The 25,122-nt window shown below is 45.0% G+C and overlaps 2 protein-coding genes across 6 annotated transcripts in view; both read left to right on the forward strand.

Annotated features, from left to right (window-relative positions):
* Positions 1-3,268, forward strand: part of ARIH1 (ariadne RBR E3 ubiquitin protein ligase 1) — a 34,707-nt gene extending 31,439 nt beyond the window's left edge. Inside the window, exon 15 of the mRNA XM_033517028.1 lies at positions 1,646-3,268. Within this exon, the coding sequence (XP_033372919.1) occupies positions 1,646-1,730 (85 nt within the window). The 3' untranslated portion in view covers positions 1,731-3,268. The remainder of the gene's footprint in view (positions 1-1,645) is intronic.
* A 955-nt stretch (positions 3,269-4,223) lies between these two features.
* The window catches only part of BBS4 (Bardet-Biedl syndrome 4), a 34,505-nt gene continuing 13,606 nt past the window's right edge, over positions 4,224-25,122 (forward strand). The window contains exons 1-6 of one of the 5 annotated variants that reach the window (XM_015638991.2): positions 4,224-4,282; positions 6,093-6,144; positions 19,817-19,896; positions 22,541-22,604; positions 23,310-23,421; positions 23,972-24,044. In XM_015638991.2, coding sequence (XP_015494477.1) covers positions 4,262-4,282; positions 6,093-6,144; positions 19,817-19,896; positions 22,541-22,604; positions 23,310-23,421; positions 23,972-24,044 — 402 coding nt within the window. In that variant the 5' untranslated portion in view covers positions 4,224-4,261. Of the gene's footprint in view, positions 4,283-5,969; positions 6,145-19,814; positions 19,897-22,540; positions 22,605-23,309; positions 23,422-23,971; positions 24,045-25,122 lie in introns of those variants that run through there. The other 4 variants (XM_015638990.1, XM_015638992.1, XM_033516914.1 and 1 more) reach the window with 4 other exon arrangements.

Below are 25,122 nucleotides of genomic sequence, written 5' to 3' on the forward strand. Positions count from 1 at the left end.
GGGGCGTGGCAGGAGCTGTTAAGATTTGGTGGCTCATCCTGCCCAACTTCAGCAGCACAGCTTGGGCTGGACAGGACTTTCCTGACATTTTTTTTTTAAGACATTTTGTAATTTACCCTTTAAAGCCACCATTAATTCGGTATTTCAGATGAAGCTGCTTGTTTATGTCAGTCCTCTGAACCTAGATGCTTTTGTAGGGATGAAATTAAAACCTTATGTAGCCTGAATTGCTTGAAAACAGTATCCCAAACCTGCATTTCTGGGAAGAAAGAATGCATCTGTCAAGCCCGTGCAGGTCCCTAATTAACCAGTTCAGTCATGTCTTAATCAGGTCCTGCACGGTGCCCTTTGATGTAAGACTGGGAGCAAGGATGTCATCAAGGTGGCTTTAAAGAGTTCTGGGAAGCTGCAGGAACTGCCCTCCAGGCTGGTTTGGATCTCTTTGCTTGCAAAGACATATCTAGAAAACAGGATTAAGCCCCCCACACCCAACCAGCAGAAAAATAACTGAAGTTTGGAAAGCAGAGACCGTGTGTTTGCCATCACATGGTCCTGAAAGTCCATGGGACTTTGTGTACAGGGGTTTCTCTTGCATCAGCTGACAGCAGTGAGGGGAGCCACCGCTGCTCCCATGCAGAAATCAGTCACTCTGATAAGGTCCTGAGCAGTAGGAGAGGTGCCAGGTGTCAGTGGGTGTTCTAGGATAGCTTCCTACTGGGAGATTTCTTCTGAGGCATGTCTGACCACTGCCAAGCAAACCGGGTTCCCAGCAGCCAGAGCCTCTCAGATGCTCATTTAGAGTTTGATCTTGGAACCTGAATTAATTCAGTGTTTCTGTGCTTTTTGTCTTCTAACACACACATAATGACCATGGCATCCTTTGCTGTGTTCTGTGATATCCCTTTTCCTCGGGATCGGTGATCCTGGCAGGACTGGACTGGACTCTGGGATCGGTTTTCAGTCAGTGCAGGTGGGAATACTGGGTGTAGTGTCCCTCTGAGAGGCACACGTTGGGACATGTGGTGAAACCTGCTCTCCAGCCAGACCAGTAACCCTTTGGACTGCTTCCATCTCCACTGGGAAATAAAACTGTGTCAGTACTCCTGAGGTTTTCATCATGGACTGGGTTGGGAAGGGATCTTAAAGTAAATCTTGTTCCACCTCCTGCCGTGGGCAGGGGCACTTTGCACCAGACCAGGTGGCCCCATCCCACCTGGCCTTGAAGACGTGGTGTTTTTTTTTGTTGTCCCGGTGGGGCTTAGGGCAGGTACCAGCCCATGTTTGAGGAGAGTTCATCCCATTCCATGTGTCACCACCAACCTGTGCTCAGGCTTTTTCAAACCACAGCTGCTGCTTCCTCCTCTTCGTTATTCCTGAAGGTTTCTCAGCTGTAGAGGCTCTGGGGATACTTTTGCCTGAAAAACTCTGCATTTGCACACCGGTTTTCCAACCAGGGACCTGGAGCTGAGTGACTGGAGCAGCCAAAGTCTTAATTAGCGCTGCTAACGGGCTGTAAATACACTCCCTTCTCGGGGGATGATCTGTTTCAGCAGTGAGGCGTGTGCTGTAGGTTGGGATAACTCGGTGCCAGGGATGCTCCATGATTCCTGACGTGCCTTTTCCATGCTGTGCCTGTCCCCTGCAGATACTGCGAGAGCCGGCGGAGGGTTTTGTTGCAGCACGTGCATGAAGGCTACGAGAAGGACCTGTGGGAGTACATCGAGGACTGAGCCTGGCCCCGCAGCAATGAACTCTGAACCCTTTCCCATCCTAGAGTGCTCATGCAATTCCAATAAAACCCACCCAGGGCGCTGCTCCGCCTCTTACACCGCTGGTCTGTAGTACCGGGATTCTGTTTTGTTAACAGAAAAATTAAGTAAATTATATTGTAATAAAAAAAAAAGGTAGATAAACCATTGTACAACAGTATTCTAGGCGGCCAAGAGTGTGACAGACGCACTAAAAAACCCTCCAACTTTAACTTGTAACGTAGCTTCATCCTCCAAGCCGACTCCTTTTTCTTTTCTCTTTCTTTTCCTGTGTGTAGTACAGATGAAACTTAAACCAGTTTCTTGACACTGCTTTTCATGTCCAAACCAGCCATTTTGATGGACTTTGGTAAGGGGGGTGGCTCTCCCGCCCCCCTCCTCCTCTCTGCCACACAAGTACACGGATGAATGTGGATTGGCTCGTTGTAAAGAGGATTTCTGGGGAGGGAAGGAGGGGGGTACACAGCAAGGAAAAAAAAAAACAAACCCAACCTTTGTATATGACTTTTAAAACAAAAAGAGGACAACACAGTATTTTTCAAAGTTGTATATAGCGCATATGCATGGACAAAGAGCAAGCGTGGCACGTGTTTGCATAATGTTTAATTACAAAAAAATATTTATTCTTTAAAAATCTTCAAGATTATGTCTATTTGCTGTGCATTTTCTTTCAGTTTGATTCTTTTGTTTGGTTTTGGTTTTTTTTTTTCCCTGGGCTGGGGTGGGGGAAGTGTGTGCTGGTGTAGTGAATATATCTATATATATATATTTTATTTTTTTTTTCTTTTTTTGGAACACTTTTTCCAGAGCAGTTGGGTTTCTCCTCTTCCTCTAGCTCCTTTCTGTCCAGGGCCTCCCCCAGGTCTGTGTGTGTATCCATTGCTGGCGACGGACGCGGCCCCTCGCAGCTCCTGGAGCTCTGGTTCAGGATGCCTTGCCTTTTTCTTGGTTGATTTTTGGCCCCAGATCTTTACCTGCCCAAATCCAGCTGTCTGTTCCCACTGGTGCACGCAGGACACGTGCTGTGATCCCAGAGGAGGTGTGTGTGTGTGTGCCTCTGTGTGTGTGTGTGTGTGTGTTTAGAGATTTGTTTTGGATCCCAAGGCAGGACAAGGAGGGGCATTTTGCACCACTTCTCCAAAGACTTCCTGCGAGATTTCGGCTGTGGATCTCCTCTCCCTCCCCTTTTCATCTGTCAAATGGACCCTTTCTTGCTGTTTTAATTTTCACTTCATTATAACGAGTCGTAACATTGAAAAGGAAAGCTGATGGAATTGTCTTTGTGTTTGTTTTGGGCTCAATCACTGGGTGTCCTGTCCTGGCAACTATTTAACACTCCATCTAGTGCAGTAGAAGCTGAAATCAGCGGAGTATTTTTCAATTAAAAGGGGAAAGAACTAATGAGTTTAGCTACTGAGTCCATTTTTATGATTTCTGTAATAAGAGCTATGTTAAAGTAAACAATTGGTGGTGGTTTTATTAAATTTACTCCTGTATAGGAATTCCTTCTGTGGTATTTTTCGCCAGGCAAGTGTCCTCCGAGCCTCCTGCCACTCTGCCAGCTTCCAGGGGATGGGAGTTGTGAAGGGATCAAATAAAAAAGGCAGGGCTGTAACAGGGGTTGCTGTTTCCAGCTGGCAGCGCGGTCACCTCGGCTTCCTCGCCGCTCCTACCGAGTTCCACGGCTGTGGTTTTGTCCCTGTGTGCCCGATTTTCCCGTTCTTTGCCCTGGAAGTGAGGCGTGCGGCAGCGCGGCCGCTGTCCGTGTGCTTTGCCCGGTGCTGCCGGAGGGGTGCGATGGCGCAGGGCTGCGGGGAGCGGCCCTGCCCTGCCATTCCTGGTGGGAATTAGCCGGCCGTGCCCTGAAAACACTCGGAAGCTGGAGCGTGGTGGGCTGGGCAGGTGCAAGCACAGAGGCCTTGGGTTTTCACTCCGTGTTCCCCGAAAGGAATACGCCAAGGATGTGGGCACTCCAAAGGAAACCCGGTCTGTAGCGTCCTCAACCCCCGTGGCTCTTGGCAAACCTAAAGACAATCTCCTGTTCTGTGGGAGAATCTGCTGCAGTTCCTTTCCTCCGGCTTCCAGGCGCTCGCAGGTGAATTACCTGGCTGGCGGCGGGACACCATCCCCACAGACACTGTGGAAATACAAAGGAAAATAAACAAAATCCGCCGTCCCAACCTCCCTCCGTGCTGCTACTGTGGGGCGAGGAGGGAGCGCCGCTGCGGCCGCTCAGCCCTTCCCGGGCCGTCCTTCCTCACTGGCGGCCTTATTTCCCTCAACACCACGGACTTCCCAATAAAACCTTCCAAAAGCCGGACATTTTATTATTTATGTGGTTATTCGGGTGTTTTGCAGGTTAAACGGGGGCAGGGGCTGGTGTGGGGGGGGAAGGCCGGAGTCCCGCCACCACCTTCCCGCCGTGCCTCGCGCGCCATGGCCGCGCCGGAAGTGGCGGGCGGTCGCCATGGCAACCCCGGCCCGCCGCGGCCATGGCGGAGCCGCCGGACACGGTGAGGGGCGAGAGCCGCCCGGGCTGAGGGGGCCGAGAGGGACGGGAGGGCAGATGAGGGGAGGTGAAGGGAAGTGAGGGAAGGCGGCGACGGCAGGGAAGTTCTTTTTGAAGAGCGAGTTTTTAATCTGCACACTTGGCATGGAAAACGTGAGGGAAATTCAGGCTCTGCTGAAGTAATTAACAGTAGTAATCGATTATTGGGTGCTGGAACAGGGGAGGATAATGGGGATGGGGAAGGGGCTGCAGCACAAGGAGCGGCTGAGGAAGTTGGGGGTGGACAGCCTGGAGAAAAGGAGGCTCAGGGAGACCTCAGAAGCCCGGCCTAAAGGGGCTCCAGGAGAGCTGGGGAGGGACTGGGGACAAGGGATGGAGGGACAGGACACAGGGAATGGCTCCCACTGCCAGAGGGCAGGGATGGATGGGAGATTGGGAAGGAATTCCTGGCTGGGAGGGTGGGCAGGCCCTGGCACAGGGTGCCCAGAGCAGCTGGGGCTGCCCCTGCATCCCTGGCAGTGCCCAGGATCAGGCTGGACATTGGGGCTTGGAGCTGTCCCTGCCCATGGCAGGGGCTGGAACGAAATGATCTTTAAGCTCTCTTCCAACCCAACCCATTCCATAATTCTTTATAAATTCCTTAATTAGTTTTTTGTGGTGGAGGGTGAAGCCCCGCAGGGGTCAGTTACCAGGCCTGGGTTGTTTGGTTTACTTAGAAATGATCCGGACAGAAGGATGACTAGAAAATTACTCAGGTGAGGAGGAAATAGGAGAAACTCCAGGAGTCTTAACAGAGCTGAGTGAGAGGGCTTGGAATGATGGGTGTGCAGATTGAAAAATAAATTGCAATATATAAACAAATTAGGTGTTTGTGCTGGTTATTCCTCCTGAGGATGGAATGCTTGGAGTTTGGTAACTCCATGAAAATAGCAACTCAGTTTTTCACAACAGGAATCAGAAAAGTCAGAAAAGTCAGTAAAATTTTAGAAAGTGTTAAGAAATGAAAAAGTAAACAGCAAAAAAAAAAAAAAAAAAAGGAAGGGAGAGCCTTTTTTGGGTTATTTTTCATGTCTCAACATCTCTGATTTCCCCATCTCCAGTAAAAAAAGGTGCAACTAGAAAATGTTCCCAAAACACTGCAAAGAACAAAGATTGACTGAATCTCTGATTTTAAAAATTATTTATTAAGGATAGAGGAGGTGACAAAGGTGTATAAGAGCTGTGTTGTGTCTTCCCAAAAAGCAAAGTGAAAAATAAAGATACTTTTCCTGTGTAAACCCATTTCTCTTCTGTGAAGGTTTGATGCTTGATGCAAAGGAAGAAAATCATATAAAATTAATGTATTTTCCATGGACTGTGAACTTGCTGGGGGAGGTTCCCTGCCCTCTATATGATGGGGGCATCCCTGTGCTCACATCCTGCAGCCTCAGATGGTTCCCCGAGAACAGTTTTGCCCTAATTAACTTCATAAATATTTTATGAAAAATGTTTTATTTTCTGTGTGATCTCTAATTAGCTTCTTAAATGCTCCAGTCTCGTTTTTCTGCAAGGTAAAGACCAGTTCCCAGGATGCTGGTGGTGAGAAGTGACCCCAGGAACAGGGATGTACTGCACAGTGAGGGTGTTTATTTAATCGAGCTGTGGAACAGAAATCTCTGCCTTGCTTGGCAGGGCAGAGTTTGTCCAGCAGCAATGCTGCTATTTTTATGCCCTCCTTTGGGATTTGCCAGTTGTCCTTTCTGATTATTTTCTGGAAAAGAGTTTTAAGAAACCTTGCCTGGTATATTTACTACTCTCGGTTTCTGTCTTTTCAGGTTTCTTCATCGCCAGCGGCTACAGAACCAACAAAACCCCGTCCTAAAAAAGGTTTGTTTGAAGATATGATTGTGTTTCTTGGGCAGGTTAGTTGTAAGGTTTCTTCTATAGTGTTTGCAGATGTCTAGGAGGAAATAAATATCCTCTGGGAAAAGAGGAGACTGTCTAGACTGTAATTTGCTGAGTACCAGTATTTTTCCAGGGTCTCTGTGAGCTCAGTGCTGTTCCTGGCCGATTTACCGTAGCCACAGCCTGTATCATGTTTGCTTATAATCTGTGAGACTGTTTATTTTATTGTGTACTTACTTATGGGGCTGTTAATGAGTCTGGTACTCATTTATCCTCTCAAATAATAACAGGTTTGTTTTGGGTTCTTCAGAATGATGTCTTGCTCGGGAAATAATCTTGGGAAGCAAACACTGTGTCTTGTGGGGTTTTTTATGTCACACGTTCCAATTTTTGAAGAAAAAGTGCTATCAAGTCAGGCAGGTTGTGACTGAGTTTAATTATTGTTTCTTTGCTTTTGTTAGTAGTTTCTTTTTAATACTGGAAACGTGTTAGTTCACTCCCTGCAAATTGTTGTTTTGAAGTCTTGGTTGAATCTGAACTGGAACTGGTACAATTTATGTTGTTGGCTCAAAATGTTTGACCAAATCCTGCTGGTTTTTGAGGGATCTGGTAAATTCTTCCGCCTCTCCTTTCCCCCTTTCCTTTGTTCTTGAGGCAGGACTTGTCCTGACACACACAATGAGTATTTCTTTCTGTGTGGCACTGCTCCCCTTCCAACACAGATCTGGTCACTGCAGAGCTTTTGTGCCCACCTGAGCATTTGGGATGGTTTTCAATGGATTCTCCTTTCTCCAGTGTGCAAAGGGCCCCATCAATTCAATTCTAATTAAGAGTATTTACTCCCAGTGCCAGAAACAGTCCTCCTTTTCCCTTGCCCTTGCATTCAGGGAGCCTCAGGTGGTGAACACAGTCCTTTGGCCACTCACTGTCCTGATGTGCCTGTCAGAGTATTCCTTGGGATGGAGACTGCCTTGGGATAATGCTGGCAGTGAAAAGGATACTGCAATGACATTCTGCCTATCTGGGTTCTTTGTCCTGCATGCAGGCCTTGGGAAGCTGGAAAAGCCACTTTGCTTTTGGGGAGCTCAGGCCCAGTAGTCCCAGTTCCTGGAAGGAGAATTCCAGCCCTTGAGCAGAGTGTGGCTGTCCTGGAGGTGGGGCTGGAGGTCTCAACACAAGCCCAGGCCTCTTTGGTAGCTCGCCCAGAGCTGAGGAGAAGATTGCTAGGGCTTCATGCCTGCATGCAAGTAAAAATAACTCCCAAATTTACTTTTATCTTGACCCTCAACTCTGTCAGAACAACGATTGCTCTAAAATTACTCTAAATTGGTTACTTTGAGGCAATTAGTCTGACTTCCATGGAGGCACTGATGGGCTCCCTGGTGAGCTATTTAATCTCTATCCTTCTCTACAAAGGTTGTGACTCTCATCTCCTCATCCTCCATAACCCCCACCCTGCTCTGTCTCATTGTACAAGTCCCATTTATTTGTGGCTCTGGGTCTCCCTTTTATACTGACACAGCCCTTGACTCCAAGTAAACTATGGTGATTTAAAAAAAAATAAAAATCCTCTAGCCTGTGACTTTTGTAATTCTCTTTTGTGTCCTTTAAGGTAAATTGAGGCATCTCCAGTGCCTGGCACACCTCAGGTCATTCTGACTGAAATGCCTTCAAAGCCTTTGGGCTTTGCCATTTAATATTTGACTTCAGTGCAGCAGGGAAAGCTGATTTGAGCTGCCTGATCGTTAATCTCTGGGAAATGAGGGCAGCAAAAAGATTTGTACTTGGAGTGATGTAACAGTGTCCTCTGTGTGTGGGTGGGGGACTGGGGACATGGAAAAGAGGAGGAGGGAGAATGAAGGGATGTTGGATATGTTTTTGTGGAATTTGGCAGGAAAGACCAGCATCTTTTTTCCCATGACAGCTGGGTTTTTTTAATGGAATATTTGTAGAACATCTTAATTAAATATCTCATCCCATTTTAGTTTAGCTGAGGAGAATTACGATGAACTTTAGGAGCCAGGCTACATCAGTGCTGTTTGAACAGAAGAGTGCTGCTAAACTTATTTTTAAACTGACATTTTAAACACTGAATGGCCACTTTCTGTTGCAGCAAATTGCCTCTTTATATTTGCATTGTGTTTTCAAGCAGGATAAAGCCCCGGTGTCAGTGTTTTCTCTGGCAAGAGAGATCCTGAACTCATCATTAGCACAAGCAGGTCTGTGAAATGCAGAGAGCATATGAACAGTTTGGTCTGGGCAAAATTCTTTCCCAAATAGAGCAATAATGGATGATGTGACTGCACACAGGTGTAGCAGTGTGGGACCAAGTCATTGCTGAGGCAATCCACAGTGCTGCAGCCTATTGAGCCTGCCTGTGTTTGTGCTGGGTGGGAGTGAGCTATTAAATGTGTGTTTCTCAGAATGGAGTCTCAAACTGGCCAAAAATCATAGGAATGCCAAAATACCCAGGTGAGGTTTGTAGCTTTAACCAGAAGGCCACGTGTTGAGCGATGCAGGTCTGAATACATTGGATATATTGAACCTGAATTGAGTAGCTTCCCCTCACTGTTCCTTGCTTTCCTCCTCTGATGCTGCCCATGAGCCAAGAAGAGGTGGAACCTACAACCTGAGTTTAGCAACTGGATTGTATGGCTTTTAGTACAATAACCTTGAGCTTGGAGGTGCAATTTGCTCGTGAAGTAGCTGATCCATCATGTGGCTGTTGCCAAAGCCCGAAAGTTGGGATTTGGGAGAATCTGTCTTGTAGGCAGGCCAGCCCTGAGGGAAGAGGATGAGTGTTCAGCAAGGCTGAAGGAGCTCTAAAGGTTCTGGAGCAGATGGTGCTGGTGGAATGGGGTTTGAAATCTCTCCACACAACGATCTGAATTACCGGCACGGGTAGAGGTGACTCCCTCCAGGAGTGGCCATCCTTGGTGACAGTTGTCCCTCAGCAGCTGACACAGGAGTAGCATTCATTATTTTGTCCTTTATCCCCTGTTGGGAGAGCTGCTCTGAAAATCAGTTCCCTTTGATGCTCCATCAAGATCCCTGTGTTGATCCCCAAGCAACCGAGGGTGGAATAAAGGGAGCTCTGTTCTGGGAAGTGATAAGGAGTTAATGTCAGCCTGCTGAGGTGGGGTTTTAATCTCCCTCCTGCATTCTAAATTAATCAGATACTTTCCTAAATGCTTTACTGGTTCAGAATTGAGATAGGCTGTCTCCCATCTTCCCACTTTCTTTTTCCCACGCAGTCAAATCAAATAATTTTATAGGATCTGATAGTACTGGAGTAGAGAAGTGCTTTTACCTGATTGTATTGTTGATTTTTATGGAACATAACTTCAATTTATATCCCTTTACTGTGGAAAAAATATTTAGAAAGTAAGTTCTGAGCTCGTGTTTGTCTAATAACAGTTCAGAGGTTAATGGGACAATTTTAAATGCATTTGGATTTCTACATGAATATGAGACCTCAGACTTTCTGAGATGCACTGATGGTGTTTTAATGACAAGGTAGAATCCTAAATATGTATGTAGTATAATAAACTCACTGATTCAAAATGGATTTTGCTTGAATCACTGGGAAGAACTTGTCCTAAAAATCCATTAATCTGTCAAGAATGAGAATTCTAAATTGTCATCAACCACCTCTACACTTGCCACAGGAAGGGTCAGGTAGATAATTTTCAAAATGAAAACCCTGTAAAACTATTAGCAGAGATCAAGTGTTCTCCCAGGCCTGGGCATTGGGGTGTTTTTGGGATGCTTTGTAGGTATGTTTTTTTCTAGGCTTTGAAGCAAGGAATTAATTGTAACCTTTGGCAAAGTGCTTGGCTTTTGTTGCTTTCCATTTATTAACCTCAAGCTTGGCCTAATGTCCAGCGACAGGTTTTGGATGCTGCAGGCTTTTGGTGAACAAAACATTTGGAGACATGAAATCAAAAGTATAATATAAATGGATATATTGCAATGCACTGCTTGGCCTATGGGGTGGTGGCTCTGGTTAGGAAGTGCCAGTGACAATAAACAATCTCAAAATGTGGCTCTTAGGTAATAAATAATGCTCAGATTATGCAGAAATAGGTAAGTGGCTTTTGGTGAGCTGTCCTGTCTCTCTGTGTGGCTCCTGCTCGCCCAGATGAACCAGTGGGAATCCCTCCTGCTCCTGCAGATGTTTTAAGGGACTCTGTGAGTATTTAATCTGAAGAGCAGGAACTCTCTACCCTGTGGAGTCTATTCCATGCACTTGCAGTGCTGATCATTTCTGAATTTCTGATACAGTTTCTTAAATCAATATAAATCCATTCTTTGAGCTGGCTTCAAAGCTGCCTTTGAACATGTAAGAGTGAAGCTGCCTGGGAAATCCAGATAAAAACAACCCCCTTGAGTTAAATTAATTAATACTTCTAAGTGTGTCAGAAAGAAAAGGCCTTAGTGGGAATGTCGTGGTCGGAGGGAGCCAATCCAGCCCTTATCTGTCCATACCCATTCGCTTCCATTTGGCCATGTGCAAGCCAACATCTTTTAGTCCATTTGAACCCCCAACCTTGTGGGAAGAAATTGGTTCTTAAATAAGCTAGATTAGTTGGTAATTACATCATTGTTTTATGTAAGAGACTTGGGTATTTCCATCTCGCCGATAAGTGGGGAGCAGAGAGTGCTGTGTGTGATGCTCAGGATCTGATGCAGCTGCTAGTTTTGAGTAGTGAGATTAAAAAATGGATTATCATTTCTGGGTAATTAAATTCTATAATATCCTTCACTTCATCCTCTTCTCCCCAAAATAACAGCCCAGTAATCCCTGCACTGCAAAGAGCTGGTAATATTTAAATTGGAATGTGCTAGCACAGCTCTGCCCTCTTGTGTGTGTACATTTATATCTGTGCTGACGGGAGCAGGGAGTCCTTTGCAGGCAACAAGACAGGTAACATTTTAGTGCCAGCTTTTAAAACAGGTAAATTCATTTTTTTGAAGCTTCTTTGAAAGTCCTTGGTGTCAGGCAAGTTCCTTCTGATTTTAATGCCTTCAGCTTTAAAAGCTTCAGCTTAGCAGTTTGTTGGCATGCTGCGTACAGATAAAATGGCATCTCCTGGTGGGAATTTAAAAATAATTCTGTAAAAATAGTAAGTGACAAATTTAGGAAGGGTGGGATTCATCTCTCTGCACTGAGATATCTCTGATGCAGAGCAAGTCTCAGCAGATCAGCCGTGCTCCATGTTTAGTCAGTGGAAAGGGCATCTGTGCCATTCCCTGACCTCTCCCAGCCACCAAGGGATGAATCCCTTCCTAAGGATGCCTGTTCCTCTCCTTTACCTTGGAGACAGCCCAAGGCAAGTCACCCATATCTTCATTTTCATCAGGAGATGCAGCTCACTCAAGAGTCAGAATTCCCAATGTGTGTGCAGCTGGAATTTGGGCATCTGAGTCTTTAGTGACATCATCACCTGTTGCATTTAGCTCAGCTCTCCAGCAGCATCTGTGGCACGGGAATGATGGGACATTGAGCAAGGAGCTGCTCACTAAGGGCTTCTTGAATAAAAAAATATCTTCATTCACTCCTTGCAGGGCCTGTCCCCTTCACTGCTGACGCTTCCAGCTGCATTATACATGCTTAAAGTCCTGGGATTTAGTCACTGGTTTATTCATAATTCTCAACAATTTCATTCCCTGACTGACTGTGATTCATTTTTATACTTCTAATTAGAAGGAGGCAGGGTGTGCTTCTGTGACTGTGTAATTAAAGACTATATCATTAACACATTTGGGGAGTAGGGAAGAATGAAGGTGTGCAGGAAAATGTTCATCCTGGGATAGACTGGGATTTCCCACCTGGAAAACTTCTGAGGCAACGGGGCTGAAAGAACTCAAACCCTAGGGTCTTGCAGTAGGGAGTATTGAAATGTTTGCAATACCAGCTTCTCCATTTTTTTGTGTATATATATCTATGTTCTTATAATATTCCTTCAATGTAACATTCCTTGGCAGTGGATGGAACAGGTTCTTGGTGCTATTCCTTATGGAGCAGGAAGTTTCAAAGACTGACGTGGCTGGATTGTGGTCCTCTCCATGCTGGAATTTTATTTTCCTTTCTAAAGGGAAAAGCTTTTCTTAAAAACGCCTTACAACAATTTTAGTTTCAATTTCCATGTAAAATACCTCATGCTGTAGACAGAAAAAGACTAAGCACAGGAATTAAAGCCAAAGGAAAGATTAGATTGGAAATCCCCAAACTACTTTGCTCCTGATGCTGGAATTAATGAGAAGCCGGTTATTTTGGGAATGCCTGCAGCCACTTTGCGAGGGAAATATTTCCCATGGCAGTGTTGCTGTGGGAGGAGACGGTGAGGAGGCAGCAGTGAGTATCTCAGAGCACCTCTGCTGTTCCTAAGGCATTTCATTGCCTTGCCTTTGCAGTGGTGTGCTGTGCTTCCCAAAGCTGGAACAGCATTGGCAAACAGACACTGAGCGAGCTCCGAGCCCACAGGAGCACACGGCATGGAGCAGGACGTGCTTTAAACAGAGAAGAGTTGGGATGTTGTGCCAGGGCTTGGATCCTTGACTATCTCCAGGTGTTCTGTCTGCATCCTCAGGGACCTAAAACTAACACATAAAGTAGCCTGCTTTTTGGGGCTTTTCCCTATTTTTTTGTTTTCCTCTGTTCTGAGTACATCTCTGCTCAGCAGTCAGTGCTGATGGTCAGGATTGGCTCATGCAGAGCAAACAGACTTCCTTCCAGTTCTCATTTTTCACAAAGACCATACTTTTTCAAATTTCTTTTTAAAGGTATTGGTTACTAAATTTCTCTCCAGTGTTATTTGTTTGAATCAAATTTTAGACTTGAATTGAGCATTATCAGGCCTGAATTAAACTTTGTATGGAGTAATGTTCAGGATTGTGTCAAGGTGTGTAAATCTCATCCCCCTCCAGATGGATTCAGGACTGCACAGTGGTGTCTCACCAGCCTCCTACTGCTAACAGAGATTTTGCAGTGACCAAGCTGGTTTCTGCCCCTGGGAACCTCACTGTCACTGCAAGGTCCAGGGGCATGACAAGTGTGTGTTTATTTACAGATCATTCCACTTCACCTTGAGGTTCAACTTGAGCAGCACGTAGTAGAAGACAAATAATTGCATAAATTAATTCTGTTTATATGGCAAATTAATTGAATGATCAGTGTATTTATTTCATAAATGAAACCATCTTTCTTTGGAGTAACTCAGAACCGTAAATGTCATAAATCAGAAAAAAACCACAAATCCAAGCAAGCAACTCAGTGAGATTTATGCACTGCAAAGTAGCAAGAGAAAATGTCCTTTTTTCCCCATGCTCTAGGGTATAAATCAGATTTAAGATACAATTTTGAAGTCTTTCATCTATCCTTGGCTAATTTTCCTGCAGGGGGAGGTGGAGAGTCAGAAATGTTGCTTTTTTTTGTTGTTTAAACCGCTGTTTTCCAGCCTCTTTCCAGCTTTCCCTGCACCTCGTGGAGCTATTAAACCGCAGGAGGCAGCTCTGGGGATGAGTTAGGGCTCCTCGCCAGCGCCGGGCTGTGTGTGATGAGTTTTATTAACCCCAGCTGACTGTAAATAACGAGCAAGCACACGGCTTTAGGGCTTGATTTAAAGGTGTTCCAGCAACAATTTGCAAATGGGAAAACAGAAGGAAAAGGGATTAAACGGAGAAAGGCTGCAGTGTAAAGCTGGTCCTTTTTTTGTTGTTGTTTATATCCGTTTTAGAGGGATTTGTGCATGTAAACACCTCTATTCTCACATCTATTCACTCACACACGGTGAGTGAAATACAGCTCGTAGAGCCTCTTCCGAGTGCTGGGTTTTGGGGTTATTTTTCATTATTACTGAGTTTTGAATACATTAACAGCTCCATTTTCAAACTCCAAGGATGGATCTGGGCGTAGGAAGAGCAATGTTCCTGTGCTAGTTTTCTTTCAAAGCTCTAATGTATTTATACTGCCACCGTCTCAGTAAAAGAGTCTGAGGAAGGAAGAGGATTTCTTGTTAAATTTGGCTCTGCTAGAAATTTGTAGGATGCTCCTCTCACACCAAGGCAGCGTGTTAGTTTTAAATCCTGATAAGAGGATTGATATTAGAGCTTACAAGCGCATTCTATCCATTATCATACCTTGTTTTGGAAAATCCAATTCCCTGCAGGGCTGTGTTGTTCTGTAGAATCTGTTTGAGTGTGTGCACTATTATTTTAATGTTATTTTTGCCCAGAAGATGCTCATTCCCTCTCTGACACTGGATTTACAAACGGTAGTGGAATTCCTGGTGTTGGCAGCTTGTGAAGCTGAAGGCAAAAAGGAGACAGGCACAGATGGGCTCATCCTCCCTCTCCATGTTTATTTAACAGGAGAGCACAGAGCTGCGTTTGGGCTGTAACCACAGCTATGCCTGAGCCTTCCCCAAGCACCAGGAGTGGAAATAATGGCAATCCTGGCAGTAATGGCAGCACACATCCACAGCAGCCCGGGCTGGGAGAGCGGGATGGGCCGGGCGGCGCTCTGCCCAGCATTCCATGGGCTGTCTCTCCTGCAGCGACAGGTGCATTGTCTTTATGCCATTGGAGTTTGCTGTTTTCCATGACTGGAATCACGTGGAAATGGGGATTGAATCTCCAAACCCATCCAGTCCTGCTGCTGTGTGTCCAAGGGAGCTTTGCCTGATGGTGGGAGCTGATAACCTGCATCTCTCTGGCTCTGCCACAGCCCAGCCTCCTGCTTTGGTTTCTTCAGAGCAAGGTGCAGTGGTTTTAAACTGGGATATTGGCAAGAAGTTCCTGGCTGTGAGGGAGGTGAGGTCCTGGCACAGGGCCTGCCCCATCCCTGCTCCATCCCTGGCAGTGTCCAAGGCCAGACTGAATGGGGTTTGGAGCATCCTGGGACAGTGTAAGGTGTCCTTGCCCATGGCAGAGGGTTGGGACTTAATTATCTTTAAGGTCCCTTCTAACTCAAACCATCCTGTGATTCTAAGGTTCACTTTATGAAATTGTTTTCTGCTTCTGCTGCCTCAGTATCAAAATGTCACAGTAGAGGACTGAGGCACTGCCTGGGTGTTTGTTAGTTTTGAAAATATCTCTCAGCTTCTTGGATGATGCTGTTTTGCAATATGGAATTTTGAATTAGAGTTTGGAAAGGGACAGCTGAATCCTTTTGGAAAACGTTTCCCATGTGTGTGGTACCCACCACAATGGATCCAGACTGTGGCTTATGAAGCTACTGAAGAATAAAAGAATTAAAAATACTTGTATTTAACTGTCTTTGCAAAGCTTTTCTGTCCTTTCCTTGTGCTATATGTTATGTGTGTTTTAGGTTTTTGGGAATTTTGGGCAATAACAAGTTCTTCTTTGTGTCTTCTTGAGTCTTTTGCCCCTTTGCTGCTCTTGCTCAGGTTGCTGCAGGTTGTGTTCAGAGTTGGAAGGGATGAACTTGGACCCTTTCCAGTAATCTGGACTGGAAGGAGGGCTGGGCTCTGAGCTGTTTTTTCCCTCTGAGATGACTAAAATGTGTTTTTGAGCCACTTCTTACTGCTGGTGCTTTAGCAATCATTTCCCCCACAAAATCTTATAAGAGCTTCTGGGGCTTTTTTTCCCCCTCTTCTTTTTACAGCAATTTGAAGCCCTTTTATTAAATCTAAACTCCACTGTTTGATAGTTCATCCCTAAGCTATAATTACCCAATATGAAGATGCAAGCACAAAATAATTTCCTAGGGAGGTTTACACAAAAGGGAATAACTCACTATTATTTTTTTCAGACCTTTGAGAAAATGTATAAGAGGATGAATAGAGGGAAGAGTGATGATAGAGCAGCACAGATATAAACCTGATGATCATACTCTGACTCTGTCAGGGTTTCTGCTCCAGTGGCTTCCTTAAAGGAGCATTGTCAGAAAGAAAAATCACATTGCTGGAAGTGGCTTGTGCAATCAATCACTGGCCAGCGAGGGGATCAGATGGATTCTCCTTCGAATTCAATCAAAACACACTTCAAAGGCATTTAATCATATATTTGGTGCCTGACTCCCTAGCACAGGATTTTTGCAGTCCCACAAAAGAGAGGCCAAAAGACAATTATGCAAGTTATAAACTCTTTCTGATGTAGATACCAAGTTTTTTGATGATTGTGTTTTCCTGGACTGGCCCTTGGGCAGATTGATTTACAGCAAATAATGGCTTTTTGTTTCTTCACTGCTAGAAGGATCTAAACTACACTTTTCCACTGTGCCTGTGCAGTGCCTGAATTATTGCTGGAGGTGACAAAGAAAAGTGTCTTCATACAGCAGTCACATAGCAGAAACTCCTGAAGGTCCATGTATTGAAGAAGGTGTTTTATTCCCTTTCTCTGGAGCCAGAGACCCAAATAACCAGGCATTTGTTATTTCCATTTTCTTCATGAGAATGCAGTGACCTGCAAACCTGAGGGAGATAAATGCACCAGGAGCAGGTATCCACTGCTTTGTGGGAAAGCAGAAATGCACATTAAGATGGTTGTGGCTCTGGAGAGGTGTATAAATAATTTCCATTAATTCTTTCTGCATCTGAATAGAGCATAGAGCCTGGTAATAATCCTTTACTTCCCACAGCAATTTTTGGGGGTGATCAGATATGTTCCTGTGTCAAATTTAATCATGAATTTAGACATAGATTTTGAAAAATGTCAGAATTGTTTGCCTGCTTTCAATTTGCTGGTCTTAGGGAGAAAGAAGAAAAAAAAAAAAAAAGTGATTAGTATCTCCTCAGACAGCCTTGTTGCTATTTCCAAATGACTTTTAGGAGCATAAAATCTCCCTCCCTGTGTTTTCCCAGTCAGAGTTACCTTAGCTCAGTGTATCAGAGCTGGTTTATCTGTAGATGTGAGCCATGCTCACTCCTGGAGCTCACGGTGGCTTTTGATTTCTCCATTTTCTCTCACTTTTAAAAGTGCCCAGCACTTTTAGGCAATTCCTTGGGTTTTTCCCCTTTCCCTTTTCAGTCTGATGCACTGCTCAGCCCTCAGTCTGATGTTTAGCCTTTCTTCCTTCCCATCCCTGTTCCCAGCAGGTGTTTCCATGGTGTGGGAGTGGAGTATAACATCCTTCTTGTCTCCTAAGTGTGAAAAAGCTTTTTCCTTCAGGAATTAAACAACCAATCCTCCATCCCCTCTCTGGTATACTGGTGTCTTATCTTAAACCACAACATTGGTGTATATTTTAACCTTTAATGGTACTTTTTCTTTTTACCCTCACAGTAAGGCATGAACAGATGGTTGGAGACCTGGTGGGGTGTGTCTGGAGATCTTTTGGTTATTCCCTGTGTCAGACAGCTGCAGGATTTTCTAATTTGAGGCAGTTTTAATAGGCACAAAATGGTGAAGGATATTTCAGTTCTGACTGTTTGTGGAATGTTGACGGGCACACAGAGTTTGCAGTGTCTGTCCTTAAATCCATACTTACAAAAGAAGGTGGGAATTGCCCAGGTATGTCAGGTTTGGTGTTTTATATCAGATAGTGGCACCAGGAGATGCCAGGCAGGAAGGGCACACAAATCCAGCTGCTTTTATAGAATCCCAGACTGGTTTGGGTTGGAAGGAACCTCAGAGCCCATCCAGTTCTACCGCCTGCCATGGACAGGGACACCTTCCACTGGAACAGGGTGCTCCAAACCCTTTCCAGCCTGGCCTTGGACACTTCCAGGGATGGGGGAGAGCATTTCCAGCATCCCTAAGTGCTGTGTTTCTGTCACACCCTGGCACTGGTAATAACCTGCACAGGGAAGTAATTACAGAGTGTCAATTAATTAGGTAGCCCGTGAGTGGGCTTCACATGTGGAATAGTGAGGTTGAAATCCATTTGTGGCTATTTAGGCAGCCTCTTGACTCTTCCCTTTATCCTTTACTCTAAGAAGGACAAATAGGAAGCATAAAGCCATCAGAAATCAATTAATCTGATCTGGGAACACACTTATTAAAATGCCTTACTTACAAAGATCCAGATACTCCACAGCAGAGCAGAATTCGGAAACATTTGGATCCCTGATCTGCATTTCTGTAAGCTAAGCCTGTTTGCATTACTCTTTTGTTTGGATTACTTCTTTGTTTGGATTACTCTTTTGTGTGTTTGGATTACTTTTTTGTTTGGACTTCGAGCTTTCTATTTGTTTTAGGGTAGTTGAACCTTCTTTAGAAGGTGTTTGACCTTAAATTGCTAGTGTGCACATTTAATTCTCAGCTCTAATATAAATCTAGGTGGATTTTCTGGAATTTAAGAAAGAAAAACCAAGAAAATGAGAATGGCTTTGTGAAATGTTTTCTAAATTCAACAGCTGAAGGATGTTAGATTTAAGAATTCACAGTGAAACTGGACTTGATGTGGGTTGAGGGGGAGAGCCTGGTGTGCTTCAGAGGTGATTAAAGCTCAGCCATTCCAAAATATAATTACACTTGGCACCTGCCTCCCGTGATCCAGCCCTTCCCCTGCAGAGCTTCTTCTTCCTCGCCTCTGATGGCAGAGTGGCCCAGGGGCTCCCCAGTCACCCCCTGTGCTCTGTGCTGCTGGAGCTGAGCCAGCTGTGCAGGGCTGGCTGGGCTCTGTGCTGTGCCCCAAAGGGCTGCATGGAGAAGGAAGGGGTCCCTGTGTCCCTGTGCCGTGTCCCCCAGCTCTGCCCCAGCCCTCGCCTGGCTTTGCCTCTGCGCTCGTGTCACACTACTGACTCACAAACACGGAGCTTTTGGGCCAGTTGCTATGGTTACCCCTCGGAATGGAGACTCCAGTCCTAGGCAATACATTCCCAGCCTTAATGAAATGCACAGCAGTGTGTTCAACTTGTAAACCCGAAGTGGATATCGCTAAGCAACATCCATCCGTGATTTGCCATAATTACTGCCGCAAGCTCCGCACCATTGAAATGCTGGAGCACAAGGCTTCCTCCTCCACTGCATCAAATGTTTTTCTGCAGTAGCTTTGCAGTCTCTCAGACCTGTGATGTTTCATAGTCCCTTCACAGTTTCAAAGAACTAAGTTTGACCTCTTTAAATTATTCACACCTACTCAGTCCCCATCTCTCCAATCTCCTTTTGTGCGTATCGCCCGTTTCCTGCTCATTCGGTCCCAGAAAATTATCTTAAAAACCTTCCATTCTTTTGCCCTAGATTCAAAATGTGAATCTAACTCATTTACTCCAAGCTGCTTCTTGTGTATTTGAAAATATCCAATTCCTCCAAGCAGTGTTGGTGTTGAATTAAAATGTGTGTGTGGAGCTGTTTACTCCAGGATCTGCTCCGGGAGGAGCCGATGCCTCAAGTCTTTTAGAATCCCAGACTGGTTTGAATTGTAAGGGACCTTAAAACCCATCTTGTTCCAGCTCCCTGCCATGGGCAGGAATGCCTTCCAGTAGACCAGGTGGCAGTTTTCTGCTTAGAGCTTTTATTTAGTGTCTATCCTGAACAAGGTGTTTTATCCACCAGTTTGAGAAGTAGAATTAAACCAGACCCTGGTTAGAAGTCCACACTCCAGCCTTCAAGTCAAAACATTAATTGCAGTTGCAGTTCTTGAGTTACTTGCCTTGTGCAGGCAGTTGAGGTGGTTGGGAATATCTCTCTCAGATTCTCTGCTGCTCAGTCTGATTCCTTGTGTTCTGTGAATATTTTCTGTGTACAGCACCAGAGCTGCCAGTCCTAGAGAGGAGGAATTGGTTAATTTATCTGCTCTACGTCCGCAGAGACTACGAGGAGTGTAAGGTAAGAGCTGCCTCCAGAATGTGGAAATTATTTTACTGATGTCATAAAAACCAGTTTTCTCGATTGTTTCCAAACCACCTTTTTCCTGGCTTCTTTTGGAATAAGGGAACCAAGAAAAAACACAAGTAAAATGACTTCAGTGTTCTCCAATCCTTGGCTACCTTCAGGATCTGAGGGTGCAGCTCTTTGGAGCTCTGTGTGAGCTCAGGATGTCACTGGGAGGAGAAAAGTGGAAAGAACTGCAAACCTCTGGTGTTCCAAGTGATGGATAGGGGTTTCCAACCTGATATTAACACAGTTCCACAGTGCAAATTTCTCAATGGTGCTGCAGAGATGCTATGAAAACACATCAGTTGAGGGGAGCATTATTGCCAGGTGTAAATAAAAACTATCCTGGTTACTCTTGAGCAAAATTCTTTCATTTTACATATGATCCATGGCACACTCTAATTCGTCTTGGGCTTGGTGAGTAGTTTGGAACTGGTTGTTGGGGATTATAATGGTAAGTGGGCTAAGGAAATGGCAAATTATTATTTAATGGTGTGTTTTCCTGATAAAATGAACACAAGAAGATGATGCACCCATGGGCAAGAGGAGGGGACAAGAGTTGCCATTCTGATTCTGGCATGTGCAGCAAATATCTGAAAAGGCTTTTTGGCTTCTGAAACACAGAACAGGTTGGTCAGGACTTGCTTCAGCTGGAGAGGTCCTGGCAGTGCTTAGGAAGCAGGAAGGCTGGAGAAATTTCATTTAGCTCTTAATTAACAGAGCCAGGGAGTTGTATTACAGTAATTTCCTCTCAGATCTTGATTTGCATAGATAGAAACACAAGTTGGGCTAACCCTCAAAACAGAAAATTGATTCCCTTTTTTGTTGTCTGATTGGAGTTTCTTGGTGTGATTCTGTGTGTTGATTGTTTCTGTGATGGGATGTGTAAAAAGTACAAAGTACAGGAAAAAAAAATGTGCTGCTTAGGAAATCAGAGAAAATAACAAGTGGATGATATGAGGGCAACACTGACGTCTCCATGTCTTTATCAGTCGTGGAAGCACGGAAATAGCAGGGGAAAATCGAGAGAAGACAGCTAATAAATACTCCTCTGCTTGCCAGGCCAGCTTTCATTTTCCTCAGAGCTCACAAACCAGTGTTTTTTGCAGTAAAACTGGAAGATTCTAGGACAGTTTGGACATTGTTAAAATCCATTACTTTAGTCTCAGTAAGAAACAAGTGACCTGTTGTGTTAATTAATTTTGGTCTTTCCTGCTCAGTGCTTTGAATGTTCCCTCTCTAACACAGTTTTAAAATCTCCCATAGTTTTCAATGAACTAAAAGGCCATTAAAAGCTGTTTATTTACTGACATCAACTCCCCAGAGTGAGGGCATTAAAGTGGTTTTGACCCTTTCAGTGCCTCTTGAGCAAAGTGCCAGGCAGACATCCCCGAGTCTGCAGCTGCAGCATCCCCTGGCATGACAGAGACTGGTTGGTCTCCTGCCAGTTGTCTAAATTCTGTCATCAGCACCTTAAATAAACCTGGGGGAAAAAAATCTGGGATTAGAGATCATATTCCTCAGCTGAGGGCCTTTTGCTGTGGGACTTTGTAGGGTTTATAGAATTAATCAGATTTCTCTAAAAGATAGCTCTCTATTGCCCTCTCTTGCTCTGAGGATCTGGGTTTATGTAGATGGAACAATCCAGTGTATCCAAATTGAGGAGATGTTGCTTATTTCTGAGTAAAATGTTTTACAATCATGCACTTCGTAAAGAGTTACATTGATAAATTAGCAGGAACAGGTGAGGGAAGAGCAGCTTAGGCCTGTTCTTCCTTTTCTTTCCTCTCTTCATGAGTGAGGATTATCAATAAGAACTTTCCTTTTTCTCAATAGTAACTCCTCAGTTAATATCTTCTCAAGAATAACTTTCTCCAATAATAGTTTTCCTCCCATGTGCTGTATTTGAGGTTCAGTTTTCAGGTCCTTCACTTCTGTTCCTCTCGGGGGCAGGGGATGCTGGTACTGACCACACACATGTGAAATGCCAGATGAGCATCACATTACTGCTCATCCAGAAATTCTTCTTACCCCTCTGTATCTCTTCCACTTCTGACAGAAGAGGAGTCTCAGAGCAGAAATTATGCTCTTGATTCCTATCCAGGGTGTTCATCCTCCCAAAGGTGGGACCAGTTTGACTGTGGAATATATCCAAGCTGCAGCTACCCCACCCCAAACTGGGAGCTGCATGGATGCAGCCAGCAAGAATTTACATTTTCATCAGGCTTTTCTCCCTGTTCACTCCTCTTTTGTTCTTCTGGCTTTCATTGACTCTGCTGCAGTTGCTCAAGTTCAATTTATTTCTTCACAAAGGGCCTGGAGTAGATACCCTTATCAGCAGAGGATGCTTTCAGAGATGCCTCCTGGCGTTTTCCCCAGGTAGTATCTAATTATCTTTGAGAATAGGAATGAACAGAGGAATACTAAAAGGGCCACAGTGTTCCTGGCACAGAGCTCTGTCGTGTGCACTTTGTGGTTGTCCCAGTCATGGTCCAGTGCCCTTGTTGGAGGTGAGGTTGTGGTTTTTGTAACTGGAACCCAATCTCTGGAATCAGCTTTGTTAAAATGACGTGAGTTTACAATTTTGTCCTTCCAGGCTGTCATCAAAGAGCAGCTCCAGGAGTCCCAAGGGCTCTGTGAATATGCTGTCTATGTTCAAGGTATGTCTGAAAATCTTTTTGCTAAAGCAGGTCACCCCTGCTTTGAGATACAGAGAACAAGACAGGGGATAGGTGAGGGAAACATAGAATTGTTATGTCAAAAATACATTTTTTCCCTCTGCTTGCTTCACTTAGTTTTGAAGTTTGGGATTTTCACATGAAATGGGCAGATTAAATGTACTGTTTTCTCTATATTTGTCATCTTTGGGTTGTGGGCTCCTGGCCTTCAGTGTATTGGAGTGTGTTTGATCCTGTTACAGATGCATGTTTTCTGTTCCTTACCCACCCCAGGTGATCATTTTCTCACTCCTTGCTCTAAAGCTGGTATTCCTCTTCCTGCCCTGCCCTCTGACCCCTAAAAAATGTCTCCCAAAATGTGGCATTCCAATTCCAAGTGCCATGGCGGGGAACAGTGGAGATTTACTGGCAGGGACATACTGCAGCCTGGAGAGGCTGGGGAGGGGAGAAATCCAGACTGCATCTGTACAAGCAACTGCCCAAGGTTTAAAGCTTTTGTTGTGACCCCTGGATTTCTCCAGGCACTCAGAGTCCTGCCCTCAGACACAAACTGCTGGTGCTGCAGAGGGGGAGGCAGCAGAGGAGTATTGATGTGATATATCTTACTCCCCTTTCTTTCCCTGCTGTCAGAGGCACGTTTTTCCTACTGAGAATGGATTCATTTGCCTGCTGTATGTTGTCTTACAGCTTTGATATTTCGCTTGGAGGGCAAAATTCAAGAATCTCTTGAACTTTTCCAGACATGTTCCATTCTGAACCCTCGAAGCGCTGACAACCTCAAGCAGGTGGCACGATCCCTGTGAGTGGTGTCTTATTTGTTATTTCTCTTGGATGTGCCACCCAGGACCTTCCATGCTTTGTTTTTCTCTTAGGCTGCTTAATTCCAGACATGTTTCCTCCTTATCAACACTTGGCTTGGCTTCCAGAAGCGTGGGCTGTTCTTTAAGCACAATCTCTGTTATCTGCCTGGTTGCTGTGTTTTCTTTTTCTTTGGGCTTCAGGCAGAAAGGTGATACTGATCTCAAGTCCAGAGCTACAGGTGCTGACCTGAGATGGGCAGACTTGCCCTACAGACCCTTTTGTGTTGCTGAGTGTTGTGTTAGAGCACCTGTCTCTTTCCTTGGAGACAAAAGCAGGCTGCAGAGCCTGGGCATTCATTCCTTACATCCCCAGTAGTGTCAGGAGGATGACCTCGGTCCTGAGAGGGAGCAGTGCTGAGACTGTAAACTTCTCCTGCAGATCTCTGGAGATGCAGCAAACAAGGATCATTTCTCACTGGCAAAGGTGACAGTGGGTGCACAGCAGGGTCTGAAAACAAGAAAGACATAAGAATTGCAATCCTTTTGCAGGTTTCTCCTGGGGAAGCATAAGGCAGCCATTGAAGTGTACAATGAAGCAGCAAAACTCGACGAGAAGGACTGGGTGAGTGTTCAGGGAGTTACAGATCTTTGTAATAGCTGCAAACTTGTCCCAAGCCAAGGTGAGCTCATTGTCTGTGATCTGAGCCTGGTTGGGATCACAGGAGCCAAATCCCACGCCTTGAGGCAAATCCCTGGCCTGGGGCACAGAGGATTGATTGAGCAACAGATCCAATGGCAAGGATCAATTTTAACATAACCACATCTGTAATTTAAAGGAAGTATGGGGAGAGTTTGGAAACCTCAGTTATTAAAACTTGCTTGAGTAATTGGGAAAGCTTTTGTAATGCAAAACATAACTGAAAATACAGGAGCAGTGATTAAATTAGCTCTTCTGTAGAAAAAGACAAAAAGAGAGAAAGAGCATTGCAGAGGGAAAGGTGTGAGAGTGGGTGAGGCCATGCCTTGCAGCCTTCTGCAGGTGCCTGTTTTGCCTGCAGAAGTGTTTCTAAGTAGGCTTGCAATGTGTGAGCTCATTCCTTTGTTTCTCACTACATCTAAAATTCAGGATATGAGGACAGCTTTGGTGTTATTCACATTACCCTGTGCCAGACAACTCAGAAACCTTTTGTATCACAAGTCTTTTTTCCACCTGCATTTCCAGTGCTTGGCATGCCTGTAACCCTATTTACAGCCCAGCAGGCAGATGCCAGTGGGTATTTTGATTAGTTATTCCCCATTCCTGGCTCAGCACTGGAAACAGAATCAGGCTGTGCTCTTCCCTCATTCTACAATCCACAGCAACCTGGGTTCAGCACTGGCTCAGTTCTGCACAGCTGGAGGGGCTGTGTGGAGGAAAACAGGTTAATGGGGAAGTAAGAGAGTTTCCTATGAAATGTCAAGGCTGTCTAAGCTGATGAATCAGTGAAATGCTCAGCAGAATAAAATAAGGAATTGGGAGGACCTTGCTTTTCAGGGATGTGCTGGGGTGGGGAAGGTGCCTTGTGTGTTAAACTCTGGGTGAGGAGTTAGGGGCACAGATACTCCCTACAGTGTCAGCAGAGTGTTTAGGATCCTTAAGGGATCTTCCTACCCTGTGCAAAATAGTTTAGGAGGCCAGGGGGATATCGTGCTCGAGCTGT

This window comes from Parus major, chromosome 10 (assembly GCF_001522545.3).
Source record: "Parus major isolate Abel chromosome 10, Parus_major1.1, whole genome shotgun sequence".
Lineage (NCBI taxonomy): Eukaryota > Metazoa > Chordata > Aves > Passeriformes > Paridae > Parus > Parus major.